Below are 21,701 nucleotides of genomic sequence, written 5' to 3'. Positions count from 1 at the left end.
GTTGCAAATTCTACAGTCAAATATTTTGAACAGTGGAGGAAATAAAAGAACAGTTGGAGCCCTCTTGGTGGCTTTTCATTATATCCCGTTTGCTTTGTACAAGGATATTTAGCTAGGCATCTTACTAATACTTCTATCCAGTTTATATGCAGACTATTATAGCTGTAACAAGCACGTAGCAACTGAAATTCAGCCAAGAACAAATTATTCTTAGGGCTGCATTTTACTATTAAAACTATGTAACTATGCGGTTTCCTCATTTTCTCATTTAATAGTAAGATACAACCTCAGAGTGGAGAAGTTACACGGATTCCTACCATTTGACTAGCACAGTTTTCAAGATGTCTCTTTTGATTCTCATCAATTTCCTCTAATGCTATTAATACATAATATCTGGTCCAAAATAGCCCTACTAATCAGCTTAATTCTTAAGACAAAAATTCCTTTGGCAGACTGGTTTATGAACACTGCCAAGCATTAGTAAATGAGTTTTTCGTTCACCATACGCATACATGCCTGTGTACGTAATGTGCATACAGAAGATTATAGAGTAAAACTGGATTTTAAGGCATTAAGATAAAAATATTTTGAAAAATGTCTTCACCAAATTTGTTACGAGAGGCGCAGAACATGTATTTGTTTTCTACTAAAACTTTAATTAGTTGGAAAACATATTTTTTGACTACTTTTCTTTGCCAGTATCCAAAGAATTTACCACATGGTAACATTTCTAAAATCAATGTTGTGATACACGTAAAGCTTTCCCTATTTTCGTGGTTTTTAAATTTTTATTTCTTGGTGAGGTCATGGAATGAACTGAATAAAGCCAATGATAGATGCATATGCTTTTTTGTTTTGTTTTGTTCTTTTCCTTTAAAGTCATTTTGGCTGAGGGATTTGTTTTCCTAGTAGGGCATCAGTTAATGCAACTTTACAGTGATGTCAGCTCCCTCTAGTGGATTTCAGTATACTTGTTGCTGGGTATCTATAAATCAAAAGGGGAAAGAAAAGATTATTAATGACTGTCCTAAATTTTCAAACAGTGACCTATTTAACAATAACGCATCTTTCTTGTCATAAAATCTGCAAGCCTCCCTTAAAATCAAATATAGGTTAATGGCTATACTGTGACTGCTGGGTAAAAGAGCTTATTCAGCAGGAAATTATTTTAATTTACATGTACCCTGTTAATTATGTTAAAGCTCCACATTTTTTCTGTTTATTTTAAAAATGTTCAGAATATTAATGTTTGTTGATACCTGAGATTCAACTATGATATTCCAATATAAGTATGGAATAATACTTACTCTCTATCCATAGAACCATCAATCTATACATCTGTATTATCATGTCTTCTTTTATCTTTCATAATATGATGATCATTTATAGAACTGCCAAAAATTTTCACTCCATTTATTTATAAATAAAATGCCCTCCCTTACACTTTATTTACTGAAACATCTCTGCCAATTTTAGCCACTCTTTTGGAAAGTTTGTCTTGATAATTAATAATTACTAATTAAATAAGAATTATATATATGAATTATAAATTGTATAAATTATATAAATTATAAATTATAATTATATAAATTATATATAAAATTTATATGTTATATAGTATTCTATATATAAATAACACATATGTAATCATATATAATTATATTCAATTATAATTGAATTATATAACTTATTTTTGCACGTATATATTATAAATTTATATATATAACTTTACTGTGTATTAATATATAATATTATATACCTTTATGTAAATGGTAAGTAAAAAGTTCACCATTTCAAGTCATATTATAGTTCAGTTGTTAGTTAATTATTTCCAAAGAATTATATGTATGTATATGTATGTTTCACCCCCAAACTGGCGCAGGGGAGTAAACCTGATTTCATAGTACTTTGAGCACGTTAACGATTCAGCAAATAAGAACTAACACAAGGGGTGGGAATCCATTCAGACTTTCATCTCTTCTTTCATTTTTTTTTTCTTTACTAGTGTTCTCACAATGAAACTAAAACTTGACTTTTTAAATGTACTTTGAGTGGTGAGGAAAATTGGTCTAAGTAATCGTTGCTGGGTAACTGGAAACACTATATGAAAAGATATATTCATAGTAATTTTCAGTCCACAAATACCTTTCATCTAAATTAGCTTTCTTAGTCCTCACAGAGCAACCCTTTGAGAATATTTTATTATCCGTGTGTCACAGGTGACCTAATAGATCTTGAATAACGGAGAGGATGGGTAGTTGATGGGCACAAGTACACCTGGATGTTCATGGCACGATTATTCATGATAACGAAAAAGGGGAAGCAACTCAAGTGCCCATCAACTCATGAGCAAAGAAAGAAAATGGGCCTCTCCATACAACGAAATGTTAATAATAAGATGTAATGAAGCACTGATACTTGGTAGAGCATAGGTGAACCTTAAAAACATACTGAAGAAACAAGCCAGCTAGAAGAGGCTATATATATATATATATATATATATATATATATATATATAAAATCTATGATATGTAACATATAATATGTATAATTATATATTCTATGATTATATTTGTAGGAAAGGTCCCTAACTGGCACACCCAAAGATACAGAGGGTATATTAATGATGGCCTAGGGCCAGAAGGTTGAGAGAGTAAAATTGTCTCCCAAAACATTTGCTACAAACCCTTTCCAGAAACTGCAAACCAGAAAGAGCATGCTCTAATCTAGATCGATATAAGAAAATAGCACATGGCTTGTTATAGTCGTCTCTTATTTTAACAAGAAAGATTTTAAATGTACTTTCTACATGTAAGTATGAAAACAGTTTGTAATAGAGTTTGAATGTATTTCAATTGTGAGGTATAATCATGTCAGGCAAGTAATTATTAGTTTGTTTAGTTTTGCAGAAAATGGAGAAAGTGACTACACTAGCTATGACAAAACAAGTGTTTTTGTTTTTGTTTTCGTTTTGCCTTAAACTTCACAAGAATTTTCTTCTCTTCTATAACCATAGATTTCTAGCACAATATTGTCTTTTTGTTTTGTTTAAAAAAATGGTAATCACATGTAACGGGAGATCTACACTCTTCACAAATTTGTAAGCGCAAAGGCTAGTGACTATAGGCAGGCACAGTGTTGTTGCACAGTTCCTAGAAATTAACTCTTGAATGACTAAAATTTTATACCTGACAAACAGTAACTCCATAATTCCCCTTCCCTCTAGCCCTGGCCAACTGCCATGCTATTCTATGCCTCTAGGAGTTGGACTATATCAGATATCTCATATAAGTGGAATCATGTGGTGTTTGTCTTCCTCTGACTGGTTTCTTTCATATAGCATAATGTACTCTAAGTTCTTCCCTTTTGTCACATATGGCAGGAGTTTCTTATGGTTTCAGGGTGAATAATATTCTGTCGTATGTATACCACTTTTCCTTGATCCATTTACCCATCGGTGGACATTTAGTTTCTTTCCATATCTTGGCTGTTGTGAATAATGCTGCAGTGAACATGACAATATAGATGTCTCTTAAAGAACCTGATTTCAGTTGTTTGGATATGAACCCAGAAGTGGCAGTGCTGAATTGTACGGTAGTCCTATTTTTAATTTTTTTGAGAAACCTTTATGCTGTTTCCTATAGCAGCTGCACCATTTCACATCTCCACAAATGGTGGAAGGTGCCAATTTTTCCACATTCCCAGACCTACTTGTTATTTTTGTTTGTTTGTTTCTTTTTGATACTAGCCACCCCGACAAGTGCAGGGTGATGTGGCATTGTGGTTTTGATATGCATATTTATAATTAGTGTTGCTGAGCAGCTCTTCATGTATTTGTTGTTCATTTGTACGTCGTCTTTGGAGAAATGTCTGTTTGAATCCTTTGCCTGTTTTTTTGCGGGGGCGGGGTCTGGTATTTTTTCCTTTTGAGTTGTAGGAGTTCATTATATATTTTAGATATTAACCTCTTGTCAGTTACATGGTTTGCAGATATTTTCTACCATTCCATTCTATAGGTTGTTGTTTTATCCTGTTAATTGTTTCTTTTGTTGTATAGGAGCTTTTTAGTTTCATGTAGTCCCATTTGTGTATTTTTACTTGTGTCACCTGTGCTTTTTAGGTCAAATCCAAGAAATCATTTTAAGACCAGTGTTATGAAGCTTTCCTCTTGTGTTTCATTCTACGAGTTTTGTGGTTGCAATTTTTTTTTATGTTCATTTATTTTTGAGAGAGAAAGACACACAGAGTGCAAGCGGGAAAGGGGCAGAGGGACTGGGAGACACGGAATCTGAAACAGGTTCCAAGCTCCGAGCTGTCAGCACAGAGCCTGACACAGGGCTTGAACTTGGGAGTGGTGAGATCGTCGCCTGAGCCAAAGTCGGATGCCCAACCGACTGAGCCACCCAGGCGCCCCTGTGGTTGCCATGTTTCAGTTGAATCTTTAACGTATTTCGAGTTGATTTTTATATGTATTGTAAGATAAGGGTCTAACTTTGTTCTTTTGCATGTGTATATCCAGTTTTCCTAGTACAATCCTATGAAGAGACCATCCTTTATTGTTCTTGGCACTTTGTCAGAGATCAGTTAACCACATGCGTGTGGGTTTATTTATGGGCTCTCTCTTTTATTCCTGACTATATGTCTGTCTTTATGCCAGTACCTCACTGTTTTAATAACTTTAGCTTTGTAATATGTTTTGAAATCAGAAAGTATGATGCTTCCAGCTTTTTCTTTCTCAAGATTGTTTTGGTTATTTGTGGTGTTTTGTGGTTTCATATTAACTTTAGGTTTGTTTTTTATGCCACTTGGATTTTTATAGGGATTGCACTAATCTGGTAATTGTTTGGCACAACACTGTTTTGTGCACTCACTCACTAATTCAGTAAGTATTGTTGAACACCTGCTGTGTGCCACAGAAGTATTGGGCACTAGGTATTTAGTGGAGAAAATCAAGAGCAAGGTTTATATCCTCTTGGAGCTTACAGAAATAAAGGGAATAAACAAGTTAATATGTAAATTATGTTATCACAGATTAACCTCACTTAGGCAACATTATTCTGGTAGAGGACAGTTTGACCTCAACCTGCGGCACGTGCAGTCACCAGCTGTGTGATGATCTGGAGGAAGGTGCAGATGTGGTAAGGTGGAGAAGAAGTGCTTGACATGTCCAAGAGACAGAAAGGAGGGGCCAGGAGGACTGGAGACTAGCAAGTTACGGGAAGGTGAGGGTAAAATGAGGGTTGAGTTCATGAAGGTCCGTCTAGACTTCTGTGTAAACTTTGTTTTTGTTTTTTTTTTCTTTTTGAGAGAGACAGAGACAGAGACAGTGTGAGGTGGGGAGGGGCAGAGAGGGAGAGAGAGAGAAAATGCCAAGCTGGCTCCGCCTGTTACCGCACAGCCCGATGCAAGGCTCAAACCCATGAACCGAACCATGAGATCATGACTGGAGCTGAAACCAAGAGTTGGATGCTTACCCAACCGAGCTACCCAGGCGCCCCTGGGTTTTCTTTTAAAACCTGTTGAAACTTCTTTTTTTCTTTAATGCTTATTTATTTTTGAGAGAGACAGAGACAGAGTGTGAGCTGGATGGGACAGAGAGAGAGGGAGACACAGAATCTGAAGCAGGCTCCAGGCTCCGAGCTGTCAGCACAGAGCCCAACACGGGGCTCGAACTCACGAACTGTGAGATTATGACCTGAGCCAAAGTCGGACACTTAACCTACTGAGCCACCCAGGTGTGCCATCAGTTGAAACTTCTAAAAGAATTTCACTTGAGGGAATTCAGGAATCTGATTGATAATTTTTAAAGATCTAACTGGTATATTAGCCTCCAGCTGGTTTGTGAGAAATGAATAGAAGGATTTGAGTAGAAGCAGCGAGACGGGAAATTGCACCTATCTAAAGCTAACCTTAGACCAGAGTTGTGATAGGGAATATAAAGAAAAGTGGAGGCAGCCTTTGAAGAGGTGATGATCTGGGGAGGTGTGGTAAGGAACACTCTTATAAAATTATAGGGAGTAACTTGTGCCTCCTGTAGGGATAATAGAAGAAAATTTTAGGCCAGCCAGCAAAGAATGTTCTCAATGGCCATAATTTCAAACACTGTTGTTAGTCCCTGCTAAGATGTGGATCCAATGTTAAGATGCTGAGACAAGGAAGGGGAGCAAAAGTTGTCTTGACCTAACTTTTCTAGCTTGCAGGTCAGAAAATTTACCTAATATTCTCTTATATCTAAGTAAGGAATTGTTTTATTCTAAGAAACACAGTCTATATGGCTTTGCTCTTTAACTCCAGAAAAAATCAAGAAAAAAATTGGAAATGGCCTTTTTTGTTCTCTTCACTGATACTGTCAACATCAAGCATAACAGACTTGCTTAGTTAAGCTAGATCTGTGCTTCATCCCCTGAGGTATAAGAATCATTCCTTGACTGGGAGAATACTAGGAACGTATGCTAAATGCCAAGTAGAGCATAAAAAAATAAAAATATATTTTAGGAAATTATTTAATAGAAGTTCTTAAGATAGGGCCTAGTTTTTGAAAATAATGTGGAAAGGGGGAAATGCAGCAAAAAAAAAAAAAAAAACTCTGTAAAACCTAATTTGTAATCGATAGTTGAGTGGTATAGTAGTTTATACTTAGATAAGCTTGTGTAGAAAATTGTGATTAAAAGTGGAGAAGGAATTAGTTATTCCAGCAGTGGATACTAGACAATGCTTGTGAAAAAGACAGAGATTTCAGTTGATTGATTGGAGACCTGGCTTTTCAAAAACTTTCTAAGGTGGTCTTAGATACAATTCTCATAAACCCATCTATTTTGCTCCTATCAGTGTACTGAGGGCCTTCGTGGGCCTGGAGCCTGAGTAGCAGAAGGAGGGGCGGAAGCATGATGCTAGATTGTGGCTGGAGGATTTTTGATGATGGGCATTTGGGCTGAGCAGTTGATTGAATTCTGATCACAAAGGTCCTTGAGTGTCAAGCTAAGGTGTTTGCTTTTGTGTCGGCATTGGAAATTCAAGTCTCCATACTCAGAATTTCTTCCTTGTCTCAGTCTCTGAGGGATAATTTCTAGTATGTTAATCATCCTGTACTGTGCGTCCCCGCTTCTTTCTGGACATCTTCTGCCAGTGTTCACAGTGTAAAGAAATTATTGCTCTGTGCCATGGTTTATCTCGTTTCATAAGGTTTGGAGTTGCAGAAAAGGCTCTTTGTTGATTATACTGTTTGGTGCCATTGTAATTAACTGTGAGGGATGGGGGAAAGTTGGATAGCTTCAATATGAGCATTTTTCAAAAAAGATTTATCAAAGAAGTAGAAAGTGCTGTTAGTTTTCTACACACACACACACACACACACACACACACACACATCCTATATTAAATCATCACTAATTTATGCTTACAAATGATGAGAAATTCAAGTTAGAGTCAACTTCGTATTCATAACAGATGTTTCAATGTTTTAAAATGCTGTCAGTATTGACAGACCACTAACATACATGTTCTCTTTCCTTCCCCAAATGAATGACTTCCTGCAGCTTGTACATAAGCTCATTCAGTAGAAATAGAATGTGAACCATATACGTAATTTTGAATTTTCTGTTAACCATATTAAACAAGAAACAAGTGAAGGTAATTTTAACTGAATATTTTATCTCAACACATCCAAATAATATCATTTTAAGGATCAAAATTAATACTAACCACCTTTCCCCTTTCCAGTGCTCAGTGGACCTGTGTAGCTAGTGGCTACCGCAGTGGATAACACATTTCTATATTCTTTCTCTCTACTCCATTTTTTTGTGTGAGAGTTAAGTACCTTTATTTTCCCTGAGTACTTTTGTTTTAATTTTGAAGAGATATTGTTGTGATTTTTTTTAAGTACCATATATAACCTAGTGTTTTAAGATCTCAGTGTTATTATGATAGCTCTGTCTTACACTGGGGGAAGAAGTCCGATTTTCAGATGATGTCTCTGTTTATCTTGCTCTTCAGTTAAAGTTTTTTTACCCTTTGACATAGACTCATGTATTGCAGAAAAGAAAGCACTTAATTCCACACTTTTTTTTTTTTGATGAAATAATCTCGCCTTGTCTCTTTTGTTCTCTCCTTGCTCTCCTTTCTTTTCTCTTCTCTGAAACCCCTTCCATTTTTAACTCAATTGACTATAACAGAAGGGATTTTTAAGTAAAAGATGTGGAAAACATTTTTTATACTCTTCTACAACAATTTTAGATGTAAATGCGACCATACGTTTTCATTGCCATCCTTCATATGGCTATACTAAGGGACTGGAGATTAATGGGTTTTTTTGTACCTTTCAAGATAAACAGTAGTTCAGCATGGTAGCCCTTAACATTCACTTTCCCAGTATTCACAACAGGTGCTTCTGAAACTATAATCCTTTATATTAACTTTAATTTTGTGGAATATGCTTCCGTAATCATGAAACATTAAGAATGTATCTATATTTTTTAAATGGCACTTTAGCAAAAGAATAGTAAAAACCATCATAAGAATATTTATTTTGAGATGAATGTCATATATTTATAAACAATATTGGGGAAATACTAAATCCTTAGGCCTTTTTTTTTTTTTTCTTTCAGGGATCTGGGCTGGACCAAAGGACGTTAATAACACTCTTATAATCCTTTAAGATAGTAGGTTTTTAAATATGTTTACTCTCTCATTACTGTCAGTCAAGAGAAAAGTATCAATTGAGTTATTAATCTCTCTTTGTACATAAAAAGAAGACAGTGAACTTCCCCAGATGGAACAGGACTAGGTCTACTTTTACATTGGGGTCCCTAGGGCAGCATCCACAAATATCTCACTGACACATAGGTAGAACAGGTTGTACTGAGTTTGCCCTTGGGTGCAGCTGACCTTTGCACCAGATTTTTTTTTTCTTACTTTTAAATCTGAAACAGAATTAGGAATCCTTCACTAGTATTCTCAAGTAAGTCTGGCTTAAATGAGATAATTTGTGTGCCTTATAATCAGTTTTCAGCTACTAGGTAAATCATGCTTGATAACAAATGCTTTTTTACATCTAGAAGGAAACTATATAACTTGGCTTTAATTGTATGTTGTAAACAAAAAAGTTTTATCTCCAGTCCGCTCCTATCCACTAAGTGCTGGGTTCTTATGCTCATCTATTCCCTTGCCTTTCCAGTTAAGTATCTTAAGGTATTGCAAACCCTTGGAGTCCCAAGAAGATAAACCCATGGTGGGCAATTCTGCACCTGACAACAATTTTCTCTTTGGCTCCCCCAGTATCAGGGACAAGAACAACATCTATGGAGCTACACAGTCAGAAACCTCAGAATCGTCCTTGATATTCCTTGTCCCTCATTCACTTCCTCTCCTTTTGCTCTTCATTCTCCCACCCCATGCATTTTTATCTCCCATATCATTCTCACATCTAACTTTCTTTTCTTATTAATGGTCATCATGTTCGTCCAAGCTACCAGGGTTTCTTGCCTGGACCACTAATTTGTCTTCACTTTATCCATTGTTGACTGTGAGAAATCTATTTGCTGTGTTTCTGCCAGAAGGATTTATCTTTTTAAATAATTGTTTAATGTTCATTTCTTTATTTTTGAGAGAGAGAGAGAGAGAGAGAGCGCGCGCGCACTTGTGTACTTGTGGGGATTGGGGGCAGAAGGGAAAGAGAGAATCCCAAGCCCCAACAAGGGGCTCAGTCTCGTGAACTGTGACATCATGATCCTGAGCTGATATCCAGAGTTGGACGCTCGACCAACTGAGCCACCCAGATGCCCCCAGAAAGATTTTTCTTAAAGAAAATCTGTGTCACACCTTTGCATATAATACATTCAACGATTGGCTTTTGGTCTTAGTTAAAAGGTACTTACAAGGCTCTGCTTAAAATGGGGGCATTGCCTACTTCCAGTTACAGCTGCATTCGTGCTTATTTTCTCTCTACGTCATATTGACCTTTCATTTCCTGAAAACCATCCCATATTCCCTACTTCAGAGCCCTGTGTATTTTCCCAGAAGCCCTAGCACAGCTCATTCTTACTCCTTCATATCTTTGCCCAAAAGTTAATTTTTATGAGCTCCCAGTGTAAATGTAATGTTCTTATTGTTTACTGTCACAGCACTTTTTGTCTCTTTTATAAAATTAATGACAATCTGATCAAAACTATATTAGAGTATTATCTGGCTGCATGAGTAAACTGTGAAGGCAGTGAATATAGGGACTCTGTTTTTTAAATTATTGTATCCCTAAAGGATATCACAAAGGCTGAAATGGACACTCAATAAATAGTTTAAGGAATTAATAAATGATACACAAATATTAAATATATACATATATATCTCTTATTCATATGTATGTGTACACAGAGAGAGGTAGAAGCTTTTTTTAATGCAGTGGTGGTCCTATTTCCATAGAAATATAAACATTCCTCATTAGGATGTAATAAAAATTGTTACCTTATCTATTGTTCTGTTCTGTTCTGAAGTGATACAGTTTTGAACATGATTTTGTTGTTTGTCAAAAGAATTCCAGGATGGGGCACCTGGGTGGCTCAGTCGGTTAAGCGGCCGACTTCGGCTCAGGTCAAGATTTCGCGGTCCGTGAGTTTGAGCCCCACGTCGGGCTCTGTGCTGACAGCTCAGAGCCTGGAGCCTGTTTCAGATTCTGTGTCTCCCTCTCTCTGACCCTCTCCCATTCATGCTCTGTCTCTCTCTGTCTCAAAAATAAATAAACGTTAAAAAAAAAAAAAGAATTCCAGGAGAAAACCAAAACGTGTGTGTACATTGTACATTTGTACATTTACAAATGAATTATACCAGAAAAATGCAATTAAAGAAAGTCTACCTATTGTCTAGAAACCATGAAGTGAGAAAGGAGACGAGGAATAAAGTCAGTTTAAGCTATTCAGTGTTGAGAAGGTTCCGTGGGTGGAATGAGAAGATTTAATAGGTGGAATGAGAAGAATGTCTAAATTCTCCAGGTAAATTCTTTCTCCTCTTGTTCAGATTCTAGGCTTCACCAAATACTGGTTTTCTCCTGTGTTCCTGGCAAAGGCATTCTTTTTGTGTGTGTGCTCAAGGTTACACTTTCTAACCTGTAGTTACTCATCCAACACATACTGATTCCTTTTATAATACCATAGTGGTCATTGGGGATCAATCGCTGAGCTAAAACCACATGCTTCTTGCTGTCATTATGCTTGAAAACTGGGAAAAAATCACAGCCATTAATCACAAAATCAAGCTGGTGTTTTTATAATTATAGCTTGAGATGAGTGCTTGACCTGAAACTAAGGGTCTTTGAAACTAAAGGAGACTTACCCAAGCTGGGAAGGTAAGCAAAGATTTCTTAGAGAATGAACTGCTTAACACAGAAGCCAGATGATCAGTAGGGATTAATAAGACTAGGGGTAGTAGGTGAAGGCCAGGATCAGAGAAGTTTTGTGTCCCTGGAGCACAGGGGGGTGAGGGTGATGAAAGGTGAGTCTGGAGAGGTGAACGGTCTAGAGGGCCTTCTATGAACCATGGGTGAGAATTCTAGAAAAAAAGAAACAGTAACGATAAGTTTTATGCCATGATGTAACCTCATAAATCAGTTTTGCACTTTTAAAAACTGAACACAGCTGGATTTAAAGGAAGTGAAAACACACATGGAAAGGCTAGGGAGGATCTTAAACTGTGTGGGCTTTTGCTTGTGCTAGATAACTTACATGGGAGATATAGAGGTACTTCTTGATCATGTTACGAGTCCTCTGCTTTCTCTCAGAATAGAGTGGAAGTATGGCTTAGCTCTCATTGAGAAGACTTTATGTCTTGCACCTGCATACAGATGAGAAGCAGTTTTACAGAAAAAACTCAACAATTCAGAGATGAACAGGGTTCACTTCATTATATAGAAGGAAGGTGAAGAAGGGAGAAGATAATCAGGACCTCCCTTAGAAAGAAGGCAGACTTGGGGCGCCTGGGTGGCGCAGTCGGTTAAGCGTCCGACTTCAGCCAGGTCACGATCTCGCGGTCCGTGAGTTCGAGCCCCGCGTCAGGCTCTGGGCTGATGGCTCGGAGCCTGGAGCCTGTTTCCGATTCTGTGTCTCCCTCTCTCTCTGCCCCTCCCCCGTTCATGCTCTGTCTCTCTCTGTCTCAAAAATAAATAAAAAAACGTTGAAAAAAAAAAAAAAAAAAGAAGGCAGACTTGAGTGTGATATCAGACCCATTGGGTAGCAATTACTACAGCTCTTCAGACACAAGTATTTCCTGATTGATGAACCTACACATAGGAACTAAGGGGGCTAGTTCAGGAGCTACGGAGTTGGTAGGTCCTCTTTGAATTCCAGCTCCTCCAATGCAATCTACCTGTGAAACACCCAGAGCATTTACTCAGGATCCAGATAGCAAAGGAGGAAATACAGTCAAACACTCTGAGTCAGATATGGAATAAGATGTTCCATGCATGCACTGAAGAGTGTCTACATGTAATGCTGGTCTGGATCTTTATTAGTTTCTCATGATTTTAAAGGGAACTGGAGACTTTATATAATGTGAATTGTTTATTGAATTATGCAAATTAATGCATACTTTGCCTAAATGCATATTTTGTTTAAACAGAAAGAAAATGTATCAGGTCATGGTTATTCCCTAAGTTATAGCTAGAATTACATTGGTTAATAGAGTAAAAATTGATCAAATTTTTAATCATTTGGAATGTTTCAGTGTGTATCTTTTTTCTAGATTTGAAAGATTTTTATTTTATGCTGGCCTGTGCTGAAAAGCATTGGGTTCTTTCAATTTATGGCTCACCGTATCTATGTATCTGTATATCTGTGCATTTATGCATCTATCTATCATCTTCCTTCTTCCTTCCCTCCCTCAATCTGTACATAGGCGGATGCTTACTTACTGAGTTTGGGGCAACATGCATTACAACAACTACTTACAAATTAACTGTTTTACACTTCTACCATGGACATGTTACCTTATCACTTTTTTATAATCTGACATATCTGAAAATTTTTATTTTCTCTCATTTAATGTAGGTACAATTTAACTATGTATACGATTATAGTTATGTAAAATGTGTATGTATATATACGTGTGTGTGTGTATGTGTGTATATATATATATATGTGTGTGTGTGTATGTGTGTATATATATATATATGTGTGTGTGTGTGTGTGTGTGTATATATATACACACACACACACACACACTTATGGTTTAAGTGCATATACATACCCGTAAATTACACTTTCCTTAATATATTTTTCATTCCCTAATTTATACATACATAGATACCAGGGAAAGTATGCTGTTGAGTAGTGGTTTTGACTTTGAAACCAGATAAACCTGGTTTAAAATCCTAAGCTCTACACTTACTAGGCTCTTGAGTGTGAGCAAATTAGTTGACCTTTTTTTGTAGCCTCAGTTTCCTCAACTGTAAATGAGACCAAAAACACATTTCTCACAGGTAAGAATTAAGAATGATAGTAACAATGATAGTATTAGAGTTTCTGACACATACTAAGTACACAGAGGTTTTTTTTAGCAAAATAAGAAGTGACAGGATATAATTTAAAATATCAACTTCTGTGGATAAAGACACTGTTTTCTCCGAAGGTAAATGATAGCACACGAAAAGAGTAGCCTTCAAAGTCAGGATACATGTACTCTGCTTGGTTTCTCCTCCAAGTACCTTGTCTGGCACCATGGTCAAATTGTGCAGCCTCTCTGTTTGGCCATTTCCTTACCTTAAAAGAAAATGGCTTTAACCCTGTGAACTTGCAAGGCTGACATGAAGATTCACTGTAATGTGTCTGTGTACGTGTGTATACTTTCTATCAAAATGTGAGATATGTAGTAGGAATTTATCTTCAATGTCATAATCACATTTTAATTTATATCTTCAAGTTTTTGCAACTTGGAAATATTTGTAATTAGCAGTGTTTTTGAGTTTGCTGACAACTTAGGAAAACATAATGACAAAGTTGAAAATAGTGAAATGATTCTCTTCTTTTCCCTTTTGATAAAGTTTTTGACACATTGCCACCCATGCGCTATCAGGAGACCATGAGTACCATCCTGACGTGGATCCAGCAGTCAGAAACCAAACTCTCTAGACCTCAGGTTACTGTCACTGAATATGACATCATGGAACAGAGACTTGAAGAGTTACAGGTCTGTGAATGTTTGACTGTTTCTAAGCAAATAGTGCAGATGTCATCTATCAAGCAGTCACATTGGTGTAACTTTTCTTTTCACAGTGGTGTAACCTTAAAATAATAGAATTAAAATAATTGTGGCAAGTATGATGGTGTACCAGTTGGAAAAATGAGGACTTAAAAAATGTCATATTTTATGCATTTGTGCCTTCTCTCCCTCAGACAGAAATTCCACCTTTGAAGACAGTGTCATGGTCTGCGTATGAAGTATATTCTTTATTGTTCAGTATGTATTTTCAGACACATGGATTTTGATGATTATAAAAGCTGTAGTATTATTCCCCCCACCCCTTGCTTCCTGATTTATAACTCCATTCACATTCCCAAACAGTGGTAAAATCAGTGTCGTTATAAAATAAGTTTTAAACTCTAATCTTTTGTAATATCATAATTAGTTTTTGAGTTTTATTACCTAAATTTTTAGCAGCTTCATATCAAGTAATAAAAAATACTAATATGGGAAATGAAAAAGTTAATTTGTAAGAGATTTTAGAATACTTTTCCTACCAATTCTGAAAAGCCCATGTTGTATATCCAATCACATTTTATTTTTTAAGACAAGAAAGCATTCATTAATTATATTTATGAGCTGAGATATGTCTCCATCTTGAGAAATAAGAACAAAATTAAAATGTGACTTGTTTACGAAGAGTTCTTTTTCAAGAATTAAATTTTTTTAAGTAAGTGATTTTATAATTATTTCTTTAAAAACTTTTATGTAAATTTCTCAGTATATATTGCCCTGTTTAGACTGTTTTCTCTACTATCACACCAAGCAACCTAATATTGTTGGATCTTCTTTTTTCTTCATTATGTTGTTGTTTCTAATACTTGGAATGATTTAAAAATTCACTTTAAAGAATATGTGACTTAATAGAACTCTAACTTCAAAAAGAGTACAAAGATATAGCAATTAGAGGAATGGATTAACTATATACAAAATGGTGGGCAGATGAGCAGGGGAGTAAACTTCTGAAAAACATGTTGAAGACAAAAATTATTTATAAATATTATTGAGAAATTGTATTAAGTAGCTCAAAAAGATGTAGTTAGAAGTTTGTATCAGATGTTACAACAAAGCAAAATACCACATATGTTAAAATGTTCCAAACATTTCAATAAGCATAATTTTTGGAGAAATTTTTAAGTAAAATATTTTAAAACATATGATAGAGAAGCACACAAATCACTGGACACAATTGCAAATACTCTAAAAATACTGGAGGCGATTTTAAAGAAAGATGAGACCGAGGAAAAAATTTGTCTGAATATGGGAGAAAGTCATTAATAAGGAAGTCACAAAAAAAGACAAACAGCCATTAAACCTATGGAAAGTTGTAAGTCGAATTGGAAAGGACGAAGTACTAGTTTATAAAATGAAACACCATTTTTCACATCTAAGTTGCAAAAAAATGATATAATAAGTGCAGGTCCAGCAGCAATGAGCTCCCTTCTCACTTTCTGGTGGGAACGTAAATTGAATTGAAATTTTGCTGAGAAAAATGTTTCACCACTTGCTAATAACATACAAAAGAATTCATGATGTTATACATGTGAATAGTGTTTTCATGAAGTCTTTATTGTAGGCAGTAATCAGAATACACTAAAGAATCAAACAGATAGGGATAGATAGGTAGATCAGAAACATAATTTACAGGAGTGGAAAGCTAGAAGTTACTTTGTAGAGCTAATAATGGGAAATGGTTAAACGAACCAGGAAGCCATTAAATTTTATGTTTTCGAAAAAGACTTAATGATGTGGCAAAATGCTCACAAAAAGGGCCTAGCTCAAAATGTAGTTATATGCATGCTAGATATTGTCTAAATAATAAATCGAGTTTAATGAAGTAAAATTAAAGCAGAGTAAAAAAAAAAATAAAATGCCGCAAAATAGGCATAAGACATTATACAACTATAAAAGTTATGTATTGATGTATTTGCGGGATATTATAAGTCTTTCTGTAAAAGAAGGGATGATTGTTTATGTGCGTATATAATAACATATTCAGTGTTTAGGTATACATAGAAACACTGGAAGTTTACATAAAATCATATATGTAAGTGGGTATTTTTTCCGTGTTTTATCTTGACCTTTTATTATTGCATAACCAGAAAGTAACAAATGAATATTGAGTGGGGAAAACCTAAAGATAGACATCCTGTTGTAAGCAATTGCATAGGTAACACAGAACAATTGTAAAACCAACTTTATAAATTCTCCCAAAAATTCTCCTAGAATTTCATTATATCCCTGCAAAAAATTGTGAAAAATATGAAACTATAGTTAATTGGCATCAGTAGACCAGTGATAACTTAGTCAGTTTTGTTATACCATGTATCTATATGATTTAGTTAGGTTTTTACCTAGAAAGGTCAGAAATTATCTTAATAAAAGCCCAGTAGAATTAAATGAAGCTCCCTAACAGTATCATAAATACAGTACTCATATACAGAAGATACAATAAAATTAGGTGTGCTAAAACTCTGGTCCATTAAGATACACTTTTGGATATATTTGATGTTGTTCATAAAAACAGGCATAGATTTTTAAATAAAATATTAATGTGCAAATTACTTTTATGATAAAGGGTAGAATTTAGTTTGTCTTTTTTTTAATGTTTATTTTTGAGATAGAGAGACTGTGAGCAGGGGAGGGGCAGAGAGAGAGGGAGTCAGAGGATCCAAAGTTGTCTCTGCGCTGTCTTCAGACAGCCTGATGTGGGTCTCAAACTCACAAACTGTGGGCTCATGACTGAGCCAAAGTTGGACGCTCAACAGACTGAGCCACTCAGGCACCCCATAAACAGTATAATTTAAATTACTACTAGTTATTCCGTAGATTGCAGCACATCATCTATTTTTTAGGTGTTTCAATCACATAGCTTTCATTTTGTTTGTTTTTTGAACATTTTGTTTTATTGTTTTTGAGAGACAGAGAGAGAGCACAAACAGGGTAGGGGCAGAGAGAAAGGGAAACACAGAATCCAAAGCAGCCTCCAGGCTCTGAGCTATCAGCACAGAGCCCGATGTGGGCTTGAACCCACAAATGCAAGATCATGACCTGAGCTAAAGTGGCACGCTTAACTGACTGAGCCACCCAGGTGCCCCACATAGCTTTCACTTCAAATACATGTAGCTGAAACTTGCAAGTGAAACTGTACAATGAAACTGGTTATTATTCCTCAATTAGTATACATGTACTTTCCCTTTTTTAATTTTTGAGGCTTTACAAAGTTCCCTGCAAGAGCAACAAAGTGGCCTAAACTATCTCAGCACCACTGTGAAAGAGATGTCAAAGAAAGCACCATCTGATATTAGCCGGAAGTACCAGACAGAATTTGAAGAGATTGAGGGCCGCTGGAAGAAGCTGTCCTCTCAGCTGCTTGAGCATTGCCAAAAGCTAGAGGAGCAAATGGCAAAACTTCGAAAAATTCAGGTAAGTCAGGATTGGACTTTTTGTATTCATTTTTTTTTCTTTGCTTGTTTCTCCCCTAGTGATGTGTTATAAATTTAAAGGCAAACAGACATTTAACCTCCATACTTCTTCAAATTCAGTGATGAGATCAAAAGACACACAATTTTGTGAAATCAGTGGGGGTTTTCTTGCATGTTTAAGAAAACCATAATTAAGAGTTCTGCTTCTTAGATTTTCTTTAGAATTATATTTTTCTCCAAAACCGATAGGACTTAAACATATTTTTAGCTTAATAATTTTCAAAACTAGTCTTTCCGTTAGTCTGGTTGTCCTTTAAAATATAGGTAAAACAATTATCTACCATGTAATATAGCCATATCATTTTATCAGCATATTTTACTTGTAACTGTGTATCTAAATTTGACCTTATTACATGCCATAGACCAGCTCCTACTGACTTAAGTTGTTTAAATGGTGCCACCATACTACTAATCAGCTAAGCTGAAAATAGTAAACCAACAATTACATTTTAAAATCTAAAATATTTAGTGATCCAAGTAATACCTCTCTTATGTGGCGAATTACCAAGAAAAACATTAATGCTAGAATGAATCTTGGACATCATCGTGGCATGCTGGAAAGCATTGGGACAACATGCTTCTGGGTTTAAGTCTCAGTTCAGCTGTTAGTTGTTTGTTTTTACTGCTTACGAACCAAAAAAAATGAGCAATCCTAAAACATTCTATAAAGCACAATATACTTACGAACAGGTCTCTACATGTAAACGTATGTGTACACACACACACACACATTTACCAGTATCAGAGGTAGAAGAGAATGTAATTACATGGTCCTCGCCAACAAGGAGCTCATATTCTAGTGAAGGGAAATGGTAAGTGTGTTAGTTTCCTGTTGCCGTTGTAACAAATTAGTAGCTTAAAACAACACAAGTTTGTTATCTTACAGTTCTAGAGGTCAGAAGTCCAAAATCAGTTGCATTGGGCTAAAATGAAGCCGTAGGCAGGGCTGTCCTTTCTAGAGGCTTTAGCAGAAAATCTGTTTCCTTGTTGTTGTTAGCTTCTGGAGATGACCTGGATTTCGTGGCTGATAATCCCATCCTCTTTCTTCAAGTTCAGCAGTAGAGCATCTTACAGCCTCTCTCTCTAGCTCTCTTACCCCCAACCCTCTCTTACTAAGAACGCTTGTGATTACATTGTGCCTGGCTCGATAACTCAGAATAATCTTCCCGTTTCAAAATCCTTAATCTCATCTGCAAAGTATTTTTTGCTATATAAGGTAACATATTCACAGGTTCCATGGATGGGGCCATGAACACCTTGGGAGGCTATTTTCCAGCCAACGTAGGAAGTAAATTAAACAGTGTGGTAAACATGACAGTAGACAGAAAGGAAGTCCAACATACACTGGGCAAAGGGGTTATGAAATGTTATTGGAATATGGGTTATTTGGGCTACACCTTGAAGAAATAGAATTTAGTCAGCTGATAAAGAGGGGGAAAAAAAGGGTACGTAACAAAATGAAGTGATACGTCCTCTTAGCCAGAAGGGGTTCACTTTTGAAGAGACAAAAATATGTTTGGAGATTAATAAAATATACTATTAGAAAAATGACCTAGGAGTAGATAATGAGTGGTCCTAGATGCCATGCTTTGAAACATGAATTACAACCTAGTAGGGATGGAATTAAAAGTAATAATAATTTGGAACTTCTGCTATTTTAGAGGGGGGAAAGATATCATTGTTTTCAAAGCATCAGTGTGATAAGAAGAAGGAGGACAGAAGAAAAACACTGACACATGGAGAGTGGAGAATGGATTAGCATAGGGTAAGATTGAGGCAGATACCAAAAAGACCTAATGCAGTAATCAAGGAGCCAGTGATAAGATCTGAACTAGGACAGTGGTGATGTGGAAGAAATGCAAAACCAGACTCCAGAGATATCAGCAAGATGATAATGTTGAGAACTGAAGTTCTTAGATTTAGTCAAATGCTTTTGAAAAGCATTATTATTAATCATATTGAAAGGGAAGCTTTCTGTGAAGCACATATTTTCAACAGAAATTTAATTAAGAAGGGAGAAAATAGCACATCTGGGCAGCATATTTGAATTGTGTGGAAAATAAAGGAGCTCAAAAATCATACATTTGAAAAGTAGCCAAAAAAAGCAGGAGGGGTAAAAAGCAATATATGAAAAAGAATAATGGGAGATACTTGGCTATTTATAAATGATAAAAGATGACATTTTTCACCCGATCATTACTTCAGCCTGGTCAAGCAAATAAGAAATTAAAATCAGAAGTTTTCTCTTTCAAGATGACAAAATCTTGTTCTGCAAAGTTCCCAACTAGGGGGACTATTTAAACTGTCAACTGTAGAAAACAATTTGTGGAAGTTCAGGTTTAGGGAGGCTATAAAGACACCATTACATTGAGTTTATTGTTCATAGTTTTATGTACTGTAAGGGCACATTGTTAGTATTATCATGAGTTGTTTTGTAACTTAAAATTTCTCTAGAGGGGGATATGATTTAATGTTCTCGAGAGTAACATCATACAACCACATTTGGTAGTAATTTTTTATTTTTAACAATAGCAGACTTCATACACCAGTGCTCATACTGTGGACCATAAAAATGCAGTCTTAGTAAAAATATTCTTTTCCTGAAGAGCTAGAGATATCCTTCAAACAAGGGAATTGTTCCTGGGCGTGTGTTCATAAATATCACTGTGATGAATTGTGCTAAGAGAAATCGGCACCCCAGTAATGCTTAAAATGGGTCTCTGATTCCAGAATCACATCAAAACTCTGAAGAAGTGGATGGCTGAAGTTGATGTTTTCCTGAAGGACGAGTGGCCTGCCCTCGGGGACTCAGAAACTCTGAAAAAACAGCTGAAACAGTGCAGGGTAAGATTTTTATATGGCCCCTATCATATGCAGTCTTTTATATAAAAGTTATTATTTGGTTATGTCAGTGGTCCTTAACCAGAGTTATTTTGCTCCCTTTGGGGACACTGAGCAATGTCTAGAGACATTTTTGTCACAGCTTGGTGTGGGATAGATGCTACTGGTGTGTAGTGGCCTGGGGTGCCGTGTGTGTCCCTCAATGTGTGTATCCCAGAACAGCCCCTCACAACAAAGAATTAGCCAGTTTAAATTGATGGCAGTGCCCAAGGTTGAGAAACCGGGTTGGATAAATGAGGAAGAGAAAAGCATGATCTTTTCCTCAACACTCGTAAGATTATTTTAGTGTAAAATAAAGTTTAATGTAAAGGCAACGAAACCTTTGAGCTGTTTATTATGTCTTATTGCAGATTTTGAGTCATACTGTGTTGCTCTACTCAGACCTGCTGCACTGTACTCTATTATTACACAATATGGACTTTTGAAATGATATTCATTATGCCATTGTCATGTCGTGGAATGAAAGTAATCTAGCTCTTTAAAGAATTCGCTCTGCAAATCCAAGCTAAAAAACAAACCAAAAAACAAATCCAGCTTACAAATAACCTTCACACCCATCATGCTGTAAACAGTTGCAGCAATGTCCTGAGTTTGAAAACCGAAATCATTTCAAAAACAGTGATGTCTAAAGCCCATCATTTTCACACATTTTTCCAACAAGGAATAATAATTTTATTTCCTTTTGTATCTGATTTAAGTAGAATACAGATAATTCCGTACTTGATTCATAGCATCAAAACCACTGAACAGTTTTTGTAAGGCTGAGACATCTGTAGGTGGGTGTATATCACGTTTTAAAGGAAAGGACGTACATGCGGTGTCATGAATCCTCATTACATGTTTCCTCTCTATGTTGTATTTCGAGTATGTTGTGGTAATTTTTGCAGCTGGCTTAAATTGAATTATTTCCTTAGCTTTTAGTCAATGATATTCAGACAATCCAGCCCAGTCTCAACAGTGTCAATGAAGGTGCACAGAAGATAAAGAATGAAGCAGAGCCAGAGTTTGCTTGCAGACTTGAGAGAGAGCTCAGAGAACTGAACACTCAGTGGGATTACGTATGCCGACAGGTACGTACGGTCTCTTTCGCTGCAG

The 21,701-nt window shown here is 36.0% G+C and overlaps 1 protein-coding gene across 16 annotated transcripts in view; it reads left to right on the top strand.

The window, feature by feature from the left end:
- Positions 1 to 21,701, top strand: part of DMD (dystrophin) — a 2,138,536-nt gene that overhangs the window by 812,203 nt on the left and 1,304,632 nt on the right. For all 16 annotated transcript variants that reach the window (XM_058713880.1, XM_058713888.1, XM_058713887.1 and 13 more), the window contains 4 exons: positions 14,021 to 14,166; positions 17,434 to 17,646; positions 20,436 to 20,549; positions 21,521 to 21,676. In XM_058713880.1, coding sequence (XP_058569863.1) covers positions 14,021 to 14,166; positions 17,434 to 17,646; positions 20,436 to 20,549; positions 21,521 to 21,676 — 629 coding nt within the window. The remainder of the gene's footprint in view (positions 1 to 14,020; positions 14,167 to 17,433; positions 17,647 to 20,435; positions 20,550 to 21,520; positions 21,677 to 21,701) is intronic.

The sequence above is a fragment of the Neofelis nebulosa genome, chromosome X, assembly GCF_028018385.1.
Source record: "Neofelis nebulosa isolate mNeoNeb1 chromosome X, mNeoNeb1.pri, whole genome shotgun sequence".
Classification (NCBI taxonomy): domain Eukaryota; kingdom Metazoa; phylum Chordata; class Mammalia; order Carnivora; family Felidae; genus Neofelis; species Neofelis nebulosa.
This window is presented reverse-complemented; position numbering and strand designations above follow the sequence as displayed.